At 48.3% G+C, this 13,487-nt stretch overlaps 1 protein-coding gene across 1 annotated transcript; it reads right to left on the bottom strand.

The window, feature by feature from the left end:
• Nucleotides 1-11,157: 11,157 nt before the first annotated feature.
• Inhbe (inhibin subunit beta E) lies at nucleotides 11,158-13,487 on the bottom strand. The gene is made up of 2 exons (XM_028886309.2): nucleotides 12,826-13,487; nucleotides 11,158-12,570 (listed from the first exon to the last, which is right to left on the bottom strand). The coding sequence occupies exons 1-2, from the start codon at nucleotides 13,121-13,123 to the stop codon at nucleotides 11,810-11,812; spliced, it is 1,059 nt and encodes a 352-aa protein (XP_028742142.1). The 5' UTR covers nucleotides 13,124-13,487; the 3' UTR covers nucleotides 11,158-11,809.

The following is a 13,487-nucleotide window of genomic DNA, read 5'->3' as shown; positions in this document are numbered from 1 at the left end:
GGAGGGGGGGGGCGACAGGGCCACTGCAGCGTAAGCTCCAGTGCCACCCCACCCCCCCAACCTGGCCCCCAGCCCTCCCGCCGGCCCAGCCCGCCGGGCCGCGAGCCGGGACCACCCGCGAGAAGCGCAAACTTTTTTTTTTTTTTTTTTTTTTCCTCCTCTCTCCCTTTTGCAAAAACTTTTTCTCGCTCCTTGCCACCGGCGCGCCGCCGCTCACTTCCCGCTCACTTCCAATATCCTTCCTCCAGGCCGTTCTAGAAGATGAGGTGGGGTGGCTAGAAGTTGGAGAGGGGGTGCCGGGCTTATGGCACCCCCAGGACCCCCAGGATCCTCCCCCTCCCTTGAGGGACCCTATACTGCCTACTACTCCCCCCCCCCACCAACACGCTTCTCCTGGTGGGCGGTAAATCCCGGCGCGGATCCCGGGATCGGCTGTCCACGAAGAGGACCTGAACCAGGGCCAGGAAAACTTTGGGGAAAAAAATATTGCGCGGCTGCAGGGGGCGGCGGGGGTGGCGGGTGGCGGGTGGCGGGTGGCGGGTAGGGGGTGGGGATGGAGAAGCTCGCCCCCGGAAAGTTAACTTTGGAGGTACGGCCGTCCGTCGGCCTTCCTTGGTCTTAACCGAGCCTTCTCCGTGCTGTGTGGTCTCATAGGCCAGCCTCGCTCTTGGACTGGAACGTGGAGGTTTGGGGGGAATTGGGGTTTGCGCAAAGGGAGTCGGATTGGCGATGGGAGAAGAGTCTTTTGGGGGTGTGCGGCCCGAGGCACGTGAAAGAGGAGCACCGGCTCAAGTTCAAGGCGCCAGGTGTGTGTTCACGGATCGCCGAGGCGTCCTCGGTCCATACGGCACCCTCTCCCGAGAACCTTCCTTCTCCATCTCCAAATTCTGGAGGCCGCTGCCACCTCCGCACGGCTCTCTTTAAGGCCTCTTGCGCCCTCTGCTGGTCGTCTGCGCACACGGCACTCCCCGGAATCGGGTTGCACCCGCGGACTTAAAAATTTGACAGGTTCCCCGCCAGCGAGGCCCAGCTAGGAGCCCCCGGAGCGGGGAGCTGCAGGAGCCCAGAGAAAGAAGGACCTGACCGGGGAGTCTGCTGAGAGAGAAGCGTGGTGGGAGGGCAGCAGTCCTTTCCCTCACACAGATCTCTCCTGCCCTCTCCTGCTCTAAGCCACCTTCTTGGTCCTGCAAGGTTAAGTGTGTTTAAGACAAGGACAACACGAGGTGAGGCTAGGGACGCGTCTGAGACCTTACCAATGCAGGTAGTCATTGTGCGGGTGGGAACAGAGCCGACCTGCCCCTCCGCATGACCGACAGGTCCCATCCATAGAAGTTACAAGGGACCCCGAGTCAGGGCAGGCCAGTGACCACAGAGAAAGAGAGAGCGCTCTCTGCATAGGTCATGTGACCCGCCGTCCACAGCTGGACGATTACGGAGCCTTTTGGTTGGAAGACCCCTCTATGGCCTTCTGAATTCCGTGGGAAGGGAATTGTTTGCGTGTTTTGGGAGTCAGGCTCCTTACTCTGTAGCTCAGGCTGACCTCAGACTCCTAGCGGTTCTGCCTCAACTTCCCAAGTGCGGGGATGACAAGCACAAAGTAACACACCAGTGTCCTGGCTGATTCTGTGTCTACTTGACACACGCTGGAGTCCTCAGAGAGGAAGGAGCCTCAGCTGAGGAAATGCCTCCATGAGACCCAGCTGTAAGGCATTTTCTTTTCTTTTTTTCTTTCTTTCTTTTTCTTTTTCTCTTTTCTTTTCTTCTTCTTCTTTTTTTTTTTTTTTTTTTTTTTTTTTTTTTTTTTTTTTTGAGACAGGTTTCTCTGTGTAGTTTTGCAAAGTGTCTGTCTTGGAACTCAGTCTGTAGACCAGGCTGGCCCCGAACTCACAGATCCACCTGCCTCTGCCTCCCAAGTGCTGGGATTAAAGGCGTGCACCACCACCGCCGGGCTTGGCATTTTCTCAATTAGTGATCAATGTGGGAGGGCCCAGCCCATGGTGGGTGGTGCCATCCCTGGGCTGATGGTCCTGGGTTCTATGAGAAAGGAGGCTGAGCAAACCAGTAAGCAGCACTTCTCCGTGTCCTCGATATCAGCTCCCGTCAGTCTCCAGGATCCTGCCCTGCTTGAGTCCCTGTCCTGACTTCCTTCGGTGATGAACAGCAATGCTGAAGTGTGAGCCGGATAAACCCTTTCCTCCCCAGCTTGCTTTTGCTCATGGTGTTTCATTACAGCGATAGAAACCCTAACACACTCAGTTTCTCCTAGTTTTATTTATTTTTGTTATTTTATTTAATGTTTTATATTAGTTTTTTTAATGTTTATTTATTTAATGTGTATGAGTGTTTTTCCTGCGTGTATATATGTGTACTACATTCATTTCTGGTGCCTGAGGAGGTCAGAAGAGAATGTCAGATCCTCTGCAACCAGAGTTAGTAAAGGTTGTGAGGGGCCATGTGCATGTCCTCTGGAAGAAGAGTCGGGGCTCTCAATCACTGAACCATTGCTTCAGCCCTGACTGACTGATGGATGGATTGATTGATTTTGAGACAAGAGTCCCTCCATATTAGCCCTGGCTGTCCTGGAACTCACTCTGTAGACCAGACTGACCTTGAACTCACAGAGATCTCCTATTTCTATCTACCAAGTGCTGAGATTAAAAGCTTTGGGGGCAGGAGAGATGCTCAGAGGTTAAGAGCACTGGCTGCTCTTCCAGAGGTTCAGAGTTCAATTCCCAGCAACCACATGGTGGCTCACAACCATCTGTAATGAGATCTGATGCCCTCTTCTGGCCTGCAGGGATACATGCAGACAGAATACTGTATACATAATAAATAAATCTTTAAAAAGAGAGAGAGAGATTAAAAGCCTGTATAACCATGCCCAGCTTTCCACCTTATTTTAAAACTTTACTTATTTTTGCATTTTTATTTATGTGGTGTACCTGCAGCATAGAGTACACTTGACTGCTGTTTTAATCTGTTCTTTTGCTGTGAAGAGACATCATGACTACTGCAACTCTTATAGGAGAAAGCATTTAACTGGGGCCTGGCTTGCAGTTTTAGAGGCTTAGTCCATTATCATCATGGCAGAGAGCATGGGGACAGGCATGGTGCTGGAGAAGTAGTTGAGAACTACATCCTTATCCTCTGGCAGAGAGACACTGGGCTTGGAATGGGCTTTTGAAACCTCAAAGCCCACCCCCAGTGACACACTTCCTCTGACAAGGCCACAACCCTAATCCTTGTAATCCTTTCAAACAGTGTCACTCCCTGGTGACTAAACATGGAGATATGAGTCTGCGGGAGCCCTTCTTCTTCAAACCACCACAAGTGCCATGGCGTGTGTGGAGGCGGGGGGGGGAGGTAACTTGGAGGACTCATTTCTCTTAGACAGCCATCTTAGTGTTGTTTGAATCTTAGATGGTCGTTTAATAAAAAACCCAGTACCGGATATTGGGGCGAAAGCTGAAAGATCAGAGAAGCAGAGCAAGCCACAGCCAGCACCGATTACCTCACCAACTCCATGAATCCTCTGAGTCTTCATCCAAAAAGATCTCAGCTGAACTGCTTTAGTTCCTATTTCCTCACACCTTATAGACCTTCTCCACCCTGCCATCAATTCCTGGGATTAAAGGCGTGTGTGCTTCCCAGTACTGGGATTAAAGGCGTGTGCCACCACTGCCTGGCTCTGTTTCCAGTGTGGCCTTAAACTCACAGAGATCCAGATGGATCTCTGCCTCCCAAGTGATAGGATTAAGAGTGTGTGCCACCACTGCCTGACCTCTATATCTAATCTAGTGGCTGGCTCTGTCCTCTGATCCTCAGGCAAATTTATTAGGGTACACAATGTAGTTTACTATCTGTTGCTGTGATAAGATTACATGACCACCAGGCGGCAGTATTGCACACCTTTAATCCCAGGAGGCAGAGCCGGTGGATCTCTGTGAGTTAGAGGTCAGCCTGGTCTACAGAGTGAGTTCCAGGACAGGCTCCAAAACTACAATGAGAAACCCTGCTGCTGTGGATATCGCTCTATATAAATAAAGCACTGATTGGCCAGTGACCAGGCAGGAAGTATAGGCAGGACAAGGAGAGAGGAGACCGCCTGGAGCAGCCTCCAGGATAAGGAAGATGTAAAGTATCGGTAAGCCACGAGCCACATGGCAAAGTAAAGATGAATAGAAATGGGCTAAATATAAGAGTGAGAGCTAGACAATGCTAGGCCTGAGCTAATGGCCAAGCAGTTTAAATAATGTAAGCGTCTGGGTGTTTATTTTATAAGTGGGCTACGGGACTGGTGGGACTTGGTGGCGGGAGCTGGAGAGAAATTCTCCAGCAACACCGTCTTGAAAAAAAAAAACAAAAACAAAAAAAACAAACAAAAAAGATAACATGACCAAGGCAACTTATAACAGGAAGTGTTTATTTGGGGCTTACAGTTTCAGAGGATGAGTCCATGACCGTCACGTAGACAGGCATGTAGCTCGAGCAGTAGCTGAGAGCTGACATCTTGAGGTACAACCAGGAGGCAGAGAGAGAGAGAGCCAACAGGGTAGGAAATGACCTGTGCTTCTGAAACCTCCAAGTCTGCCACAGAGACACAGCTCCTTCAACAAGGACTCCGTTGTGGGGCATTTGTCCCCACTGACACTCCAGGGCTTCTCATAAAGCTAAACCTTGAATCAGAGAGCAGAATCAGTGATTGGCTGACTGGAATTAGCCATCGATACATCGGAGGACCCACGGAGTTGGATAGAGAGGTATAGGAAGAGATAAAGGGGGCTTGGAGAGGTTTCTCGGGCTTTTCGACTGGGAAACAGAGAGAGTAGGGTCAGCTGATCCTTCCTCCGCTGTTTTTTTTTTAATTTATCAGGGCTTGATCTTAATTTATGACTCCTGAGGTTTTCTTTTTTATTATTAATACTAGAACAATTAAGGTAAATGTATTAGGACACGCCTATATTTTTTAAAGAATTATTTATTTTTTATTTGTTTATTTATTTATTTATTATTTGTTTGTATATTTATTTATTATGGATATAGCATTCTGCCTACATGTATGCTTGCAGGCCAGAAGAGGGTACCAGATCTCATTATGGATGGTTGTGAGCCACCATGTGGTTGCTGGGAATTGAACTCAGGACCTCTGGAAGAACAGCCAGTGCTCTTAACTGCTGAGCCATCTCTTCAGCCCTAGGACATGCCTTCTAATCCTTCCCAAACAGTTTCACCAACTGGGACCAAGTATTCAAATAGATGAACCACTGAGGGGCATGCTGTGGGATGTCTTTCTGTATACTGTGGATATGCGTTGCTCTGATTGGTTGATAAATACAGCTGCACTGGCCTATGGCAGGGCAGGGTAAGATTAGGTGGTACATTGAAACTAAAGATGAGATGAAGACGGATGGAGTCGGGGGAGACGTCAGCCCACCGGCCAAGGTGCAACAAGATGTCAGCAGACCAGTAACACCACGGCCACGTGGCAACGTATAGATTAATAGAAATGGGTTGAGTTAAGTTATAAGAGCTGAAGCCTGAGCCATAGGCCATATAATTTACAATTCATATTAAGCCTCTGAGTGGTTTTTTTTTTTTTTGGTTTTTCGAGACAGGGTTTCTCTGTGTAGCTTTGTGCCTTTCCTGGATCTCACTCTGTAGACCAGGCTGGCCTCGAACTCACAAAGATCCACCTGCCTCTGCCTCCTGAGTGCTGGGATTAAAGGCATGCGCCACCACAAGTGGTTATTTTATAAGCGGCTGTGGGAACATGGGGCCACTGGGCCAGGTGGGACCAGAGAAACTTACAGCTACATTTTGTTGACCAACATGGTAGCAAGAATGTCCACCCTAAACTTGAGGAAGCTTTAGAAAAGGTTCTAAAATGGAACCAAGAGCAGCCTCCTAGCTGTGTCTCCCGGGCAATCCCTGATACAGAGATGCCATGGTGTGCAGACTTGAGCTACAGTATGGGAGGTTCACAGCATGTGGGCTTGACCTACAGCGTGGTGGATTCCCATTGTGGTTCACAGAGGTGTCTCCAAGCCACGTAGCACACTGCGTAGTGGATTTAGCTTTTGCTAGTGCAGACAAAAAATAAATACCATTGACACCTATCCAGGATGTCAACGGGCAACTCCTATGAGTTCTGGAAAGGCTGATTCTCTGACTACCCACACCTATATGCCTTGCTGTTCTGCCATCTGATTTGCTCTCTCTGTCCAGCTACATCACTTCCTCTTCCTGCCCAGCCCTGTCACTGCTTGTCTGTCTGTACAGACCTCCAGAACTCCATGGTTAACTAGTGTTGGAATTTAAGGCATGTGTCACCACACCTGGCTGTTTCCAGTGTGACCTTGAACTCACAGAGATCCAGACAGATCCCTGCCTGCCAAGTGATGGGATTAAAGGTGTGTGCTACGATTGACTGACTTCTGTGTTTACTTATAATGACTGTTCCCATTCCTCTGATCTCCAGACATGCCTAATTTATTAAAGCACAAATAAAATATCACCACATGGATATGTCCTACATTGGGGAAGGGGTTTTGCGTTTGTTTCTACAGGAGAAGAAAAGGTATGGGTACCAACAAAATTAACAAAAATTCGCTTCAAACAACAGAAACCCCTTGATAAGGAGAAGTAACAGCTCATCCACCGATGTGACATCTCTACAAGTTGTAAGAAAAACTCAACAAACAAGGTTTGGGGCAGGGTTCTGTTTTTGTCTTTACAGGATAATAGAAATACCCATCTTTAAGAAATCATAAGGCCTTAGACACCTAGACATCTACAGCAGAAGAGAAGGACCTATTGGTACCAATATACTCTACAGGGTAATATCTCACTGCCTAACATCAATATCTCTTTAACTCTAGAATAGTTGTGGTCCCGATTCAATTACAAATCAAGCTGGCTTTGGACTTGGAATGTGGCTTTCTCCTTCTCTAAACCCAAGCATATTGCTAAAAGAAAAATTAGGAAATTCTGTCTCATATTAGAAGAGCCAACTGGTGTGAGACAGAAGAAAACCAATAATCTAGGGACCATTGTTGTCAAGATTCTATTTCTTTCCACGCTTGTCCTTGCTTTCTGGGAATCCCTTCTCAATCCAGTATAAATCCAAACTTTACATTTTGATGTTAATAATGTTCAAGTTTTCCACAGTGAAAAATGAGTTTTCCCAATAGCAATCTCTGAAGTCTCCAGAAGGAAGATGGGGCCCCACAACAATGACTACTCAGTCCAGAAAGATGTTATTGTACCTAAGAACATTACTCAGTGATTAGCCTTGGACTGAAAACTCTTCAGGACAGTTCTAAGATGAGATGGTCCATCATACTACACTTCTAGCCAGAATCTCAGACAATCTTACCAACTACTCTGAGACTGGCTGCAGACTCTACAGCTAATCTTTTGAGAACTGACTATCTAAGCTTTCTTTTTTTTTTTTAAGATTTATTTATTTATTATATATAGTGTTCTGTCTGCACATATCACTGCAGGCCAGAAGAGGGCGCCAGATCTCATTACAGATGGTTGTGAGCCACCATGTGGTTGCTGGGAATTGAACTCAGGACCTCTGGAAGAACAAGCCGTGCTCTTAACCTCTGAGCCATCTCTCCAGCCCATTTTTTTCTTTTCTTTCTTTCTTTTTTCTTTTCTTTTCTTCAGAGACAGGGTTTCTCTGTGTAGCTTTGCACCTTTTCCTGGAACTCACTCTGTAGCCCAGGCTGGCCTCGAACTCACCAAGATCCACCTGACTCTGCCTCCCGAGTACTGGGATTAAAGGTGTATGCCACCACTGCCCGGATTATCTAAGCTTTCTTATAGGACCCCACAGAGATACTTTTGCCCTCTAAACAGCAGGAAGCAATTCTAAGAAAATAATGCCCCTCTCCCAATTTTCTCAGGATCCCCATAAGATTAACAGTGCCCCCAATCAGCAGGAAGTAGCCTAGAGGACTATGCCCACATCCCACCCCCCACAAAAAATATGAATTATGGATGTTTCTCTTTGTTTAGGGGTTTGGTTACAAATTGTTATTGGGGGGCTGGAAAGACGGCTCAGCAGTTAAGAGCACTGGCTGTTCTTCCAGAGATCCTGAGTTCAATTCCCAGCACCCACATGAAGGCTCACAACTGTCTGTCACTCCCGTTCCAGGGGATCTAGCACCTTCACACAGATGTACATGCACATAAAAATAAATCATTATTAAAAAAATTGTTATTGGTCATAGTCAATCTCTTTCTAAAAGAAGAAAGGGGGATATGATATAGAAATGTAAGATATAGATATGATAGGATAAAAGGGTAGATTATTGAATCTACTTTTAAAGAGCAACAACTTGTTTGAAATGTTTTACATTACTATGGATTTTGGTTTATTGTTACAAATTTAAAGTTAATTTTGTTATACTATATATATGTATTTCTATTGTTGTTTAAGGTATTATGTTTATGCAGCTCATTTAAATTGTAATATATAATTAAAAATACAAAATAATTAGTAGTTTATGATGATCAAACTTATAATCATGTTAATTAAGTTTTCTATGTATGCATAGATATATTTCACTTAGGTAGCTAATCTTCAAATATTTAAAAACTTAGACTTTCTGGACAGTGAGACACGTCTGCTCCTGGCAGCACCGATTTACTTCAAAGAGGAAGATGGAGTTTATCTTCTTGGCAAAACTGACCGTTTGGGCAAGAAACTGCTCTTGCCTGGACTGCTTGATAATATGTTGTGTAAACTGGACATACAGGACCCATAGGAAAATGACCACTGAATTTTGCCAAAACAAGGTGAAATGGTCCTTCAGGTTCCTGCTTTGCAATCTACCGCCAGACAATCTACAGACACAGGAAAAAGTGACTGAGAGACTCCAGGTCTATGGGCTGAAGATGGATGCCCCAGCGTTGCAGAGGAACTTTGGATGACTGCCCAGGAAGACAGATGTCTCTGTCATTTCTAGAATTATGGACATCGCTTACAAAGCACTTCTTATTTACTTAGGTAATAAATAATATTATATCCTTCTAGGGTCTTTGATGTAGTTGAAGACTAGTTAGTTATAATTATAGTTTTCCTTGGTTATGATAAAAAATAAATTAGATGTGAAACTTTAGACTCACAAATATAAGATAGATGATAGAATATTTCCTTTAACTTCGCCAAATACAAATAGACTAGCTATTATAACTGTAATTCTTGCTTGATAACTCTTCTATTATGTGTAATTTTATTATGTTAAAGTTAAAAATCTTCCCTTTTGATTAGACAGAAAAGGGGAAGTGCTGTGGGATATCTTTCGGTATACTGTGAATATGTGTTGCTCTGATTGGTTGATAAATAAAGCTGCATTGGTCTATGGCAGGTCAGGATAAAGTTAGGTTGTACATTGAAACTAAAGATGAAATGAAGACGGATGGAGTCTGGGAGACACCAGTCTGCCGCCCAAGGAGCAACAAGATGCCAGCAGGCCAGTTAAGCCATGGCCAGGTGGCAACATATAGATTAATAGAAATAGGTTGAGTTAAATTATAAGAGCTTGCTGGGCAGTGGTGGCACACACCTTTAATCCCAGCACTTGGGAGGCAGAGGCAGGCGGATCTCTGTGAGTTCGAGGCCAGCCTGGTGTACAAAGTGAGATCCAGGACAGGCTCCAAAGCTACACAGAAAAACCCTGTCTCGAAAACAACAACAAATATAAGAGCAAACTAGCAAGAAGCCTGACCCATAGGCCATATAATTTGCAATTAATATTAAGCCTCTGAGTGATGATTTTATAAGCGGCTGCAGGACCTCGGGGCTGGGTGGGACTGGAGAAGCTTACAGCTTCGGGGCATCTCACTCCAACCAACAAAACAGCTTGAGGGAGTTGGTTCTCTCTGTCCAACCTGTGGTTCCTAGAGACTGACATGCATAGCCAGGTGTTCAGGCCTGGAGCAGTCGCCTTCACCTACAAGGTCCTCTCGTCTGCTCCCACCTCACTTTTTTTATTCTTTGTTTGGTTTTTGTTCTTTGTTTTTTTCAAGACAGGATTTCTCTGTATAGCCCTGGCTGTCCTGGAATTCACTCTGTAGACCAGGCTAGCCTCGATCTCAGAGATCCACTGGCCTCTGCCTCTCAAGTACTAGGACTAAAGGTGTGCGTCACCACTGTCTGTCTAGGCATCTTTTTTTTTTTTTTGAGATCCCTGAACTTGCAATGCATCAACACAGATAGCCTCCTCCCCGGCACTGTGTGGCAGGTGCCTTCCCTAATGAGCTGTGCCCCCAATCTCTCTCTAACTTATGTGGTGTAAGGTTTGTCTATTTGATTTTGTGTGTATCAGTGTTTTGCCTGCATGCACATATGTGTACCACATGCATGCCTGGTGCCTGTGGAGGTCAGAAGAAGGTGCCAGGGCTCCCTGGAGCTGGAGTTATTGATGGCTGAGCCACCATGTGGATGCTGGGAATCAAACCCCTGGCCCCTGTGAGCAACAGGGCTCTCTTAAGTACTGGATCAGCTCTTCAGATTTTAACTCTTTCTTAAAATATCCATATTTATTTATTTATTGGTTTCTTGAGACAAGGTTTCTCTGTGTAGCCCTGGCTGTCCTGGAACTCACTCTGTGAACCAGGCTGGCCTTGAACTCAGAGATAATCTGACTGCCTCTGCCTCCCAAGTCCTGGGATGAAAGGCGTGCGCCACTACCACCCCGCTGTAAATAAGACTTTTTACAGGAGAAAAAGGAAAGGAATAGATAAGCTCCTAATCTCTCGTAATTAGCTGTATTGTATAACATTCTCTGGTAAACTCCACTCGATGTTTTTGTTTGCTTTGAGACAGGTTCTCAGTAGCTCGGGCTGGCCTAGAATTCATGGTCTGGAATTCTGCTGATCTTGAACTCATGGTGATCCTCCTGCCTCAGTCTTCTGAGTGCTGTAACCACCACACCCTGTCCCCACAGTATAATGCAGAGATAATGATAACAAGGGGCAAATAGCATCTTTGTATTATTATGAAAATGTTTCTGAAACCTCTGAGAGGGCTTCTGGGACCTGGCAGAGGTCCCCAGGCCACACTTTGATTATGACCTATGTCACCAACCCCTTATCATGTGACCTATCGCGTCAACCCCTTATCACGACGACGACGACTCACGGTTCCTTTTCTTTCTCGTTTTTATTAAGAAAGTATAAATTATGTCTTCCACATGAGAAATTATGTCTTGTCCTCGAGGGAAAGCTAGAGAACTTCATGGGCTCCACATCCCTTTTTTACTGACTCGCAATTCCAGGCCCTCCTAAGCCCCCAGCCCATCCCCACTCCCACACCTTGCTCCTCTTCCTCTTGACGTTGCTTCAAAGCGGGCAGAAGTCCGGGTTCTTAGCCTGCTTGTCTACTGTCCCCCAGTCTGCTGGGCCCTCTAGTTCCTCCTTCCTTACTTGAGGAATTTCTTTTCTGGGGGGAGAAACTCAGTCATTTCCCCCTGCGTCCTTCTCTCCCTCCCACGACATCCCCTGCTGTCCGGGAACAGGGCTCGATGTAGGAAATGCTGCTGGCCAGGCAGTCCCCTTGAAAGGAAACACTTTACCCATCTGTCCGCATTGGAAACAGCCTGAAATAGACCAGAATCTAGGACAAGAAAATGCCCATTTGAGTCCCATAGGGGTCAAGCCCAGCCACACTGCCAGGTAGTCTGTTGGGAACCTGCACGGGTCAGCAAATCTCAGGCTCCCAGACACGGGAGTCTTTTTTGCCAGGGACCCCCCAACCTGAACCTTGAACTTCACTCAGAACCTTCAGGTCCTCTTGCTAGCTGCAGCCGCAGGCTTCCACGACCATGTCTGGCACGTCGGTCTTGACCACGTTGCCATTATGGTCGAGGTAGAGGAGCGAGAGGGGTCTTCGGGCCGTGGGGACACAGCAGGAGGAACCCGCAGGCCAAGGGTTGTTGGCTTTGAGGAGGCTGAAGACAGCGGAATGGAAGGAGGCCGCAATGCCAGGGCTGCCAGCCAGGTGGGGCGGGCACTGCCCGCTGCAGTAGTTCAGCTGGTATCCTTCAGGCTGCAGGATCCAGTCCCGCCACCCCAGCTCCTGGAAGTCTACGTAGTGGTCTCGCCTGCAGCATAAGGGGGTCTCGGGCTCACAGGTGGGCGTCCTCCTCCTGGCCCGGCCTGCTCCGAGCTCATTAGCTCGGATCTTGAGTTCCAGGAAGGGACGCTGCTGTCCCTCCGTGTCCAAGAGCCGCCGCCGTGGCAGTCCCGCAACCCCGGTGCTGTTGGGGCCCAGGGGCCTGTAGTCCAGCTCCAGCCTCACCACCCCAGATTCCTCGCTCCGCAGGCCACTAGAGGGCAGAGTCAGGGCGTGCCAGCCCGGGGAAGTCGTTCGGTGCTGAGCCAGGAAGGTGCGAGATCCGCGGCACCGCCTGGTGCCGCAACGGAAGATCCTCAGGTGGAGGGTGCCAGGGAGAGACCCGGGCACATGCAGCCAGAGGCGGGCATGGTGCAGGTGGTGGGACCAAAGAGGGGACAGCTGGAAGGTGAGCATGGAGCGGTAGGTGGAAGTGGATTTGCCTGCACAAACGATATATAAAAAAAGAAAAAGCAAATAAAAATGTGAACAGAGACAAGGTTTCCCTTTGCCACTTCCCGCCACCCTGCCCAGCACCCTCATTCAGACCTCCGGGCAGAGCCTGGACTGCCTGCGTCCTCACAGCCACACTTGCCCTCAGCTCCTCCTTCTGCCAGCCACACCCCATTCCCCCTGCCTCCCTTCCAGGGCTCTCCTTCCTCCTCCAGGGCCCCGTCTCTCTCTCTCCCCTCACCCACCTACGATGGTAGCAAAGCTGATGACTTCCTCTCGGTTGCCAGGAACCACGCTCCCGGGCTGCAGTCTCCGGAGGGCTCTGGTTAGTGCTGCCTGGGGCAGAGGGCGACTGATTCTGGGCCGGCTGGTCAGGTGCAGGCCCGCCAGGATTTGCTGCTTGGCTAGCTCTAGGACCAGGGCACGTTCTCCTGGGGGTGCCAGGGATGGGCCCCCACAGGACGGACATGCAGATCTTGCGTTCTGCATCCACGCCAATGCCCACAGTAGCACTGGCCAGAGCTGGACCTCTGAAAGCCCCATGCTCCAGGTGGACGGCCCTGAGTCGAGAGCCTCGGGTGGCAATTTAACGAGCCCAAGAGGGTGCAGCCGCAGCAGCGGGGACAAGCAGTGTCACAGCTACTCTTGATAAAAGGGCAGAGCTACTTGTCCTCGATGGCCTGGGGCTCAGCAAGCTGAGAGAAGATCATCTGATGGGTAGCTGTGTTTGATCCTCACAGCTCATGACTGACTACTGAGCACGGCCTCTTTAGAGCCAACTGCTTGGGCTCCCTCACCTAGTGGTCAGCCAGCCGACCTATCCTCTGAGCCTTAGGATTGGCCAGCTGAGCTGCCCATCAGGCCCCTGCAGGGGGTGGAGGTCTCCCCTGGGGCTCGAGTTTCACCA

The sequence above is a fragment of the Peromyscus leucopus genome, chromosome 18 (assembly GCF_004664715.2).
Source record: "Peromyscus leucopus breed LL Stock chromosome 18, UCI_PerLeu_2.1, whole genome shotgun sequence".
Lineage (NCBI taxonomy): Eukaryota > Metazoa > Chordata > Mammalia > Rodentia > Cricetidae > Peromyscus > Peromyscus leucopus.
This window is presented reverse-complemented; position numbering and strand designations above follow the sequence as displayed.

Excerpts from the sequence above, each read along its gene's own strand:
- Inhbe (XM_028886309.2), bottom strand. The coding sequence starts at position 13,123 with ATGGGGCTTTCAGAGGTCCAGCTCTGGCCAGTGCTACTGTGGGCATTG. Across the intron at positions 12,571-12,825 it reads CAGCTTTGCTACCATCGTAG|GCAAATCCACTTCCACCTAC; the intron begins GTGGGTGAGGGG and ends TCGTTTGTGCAG.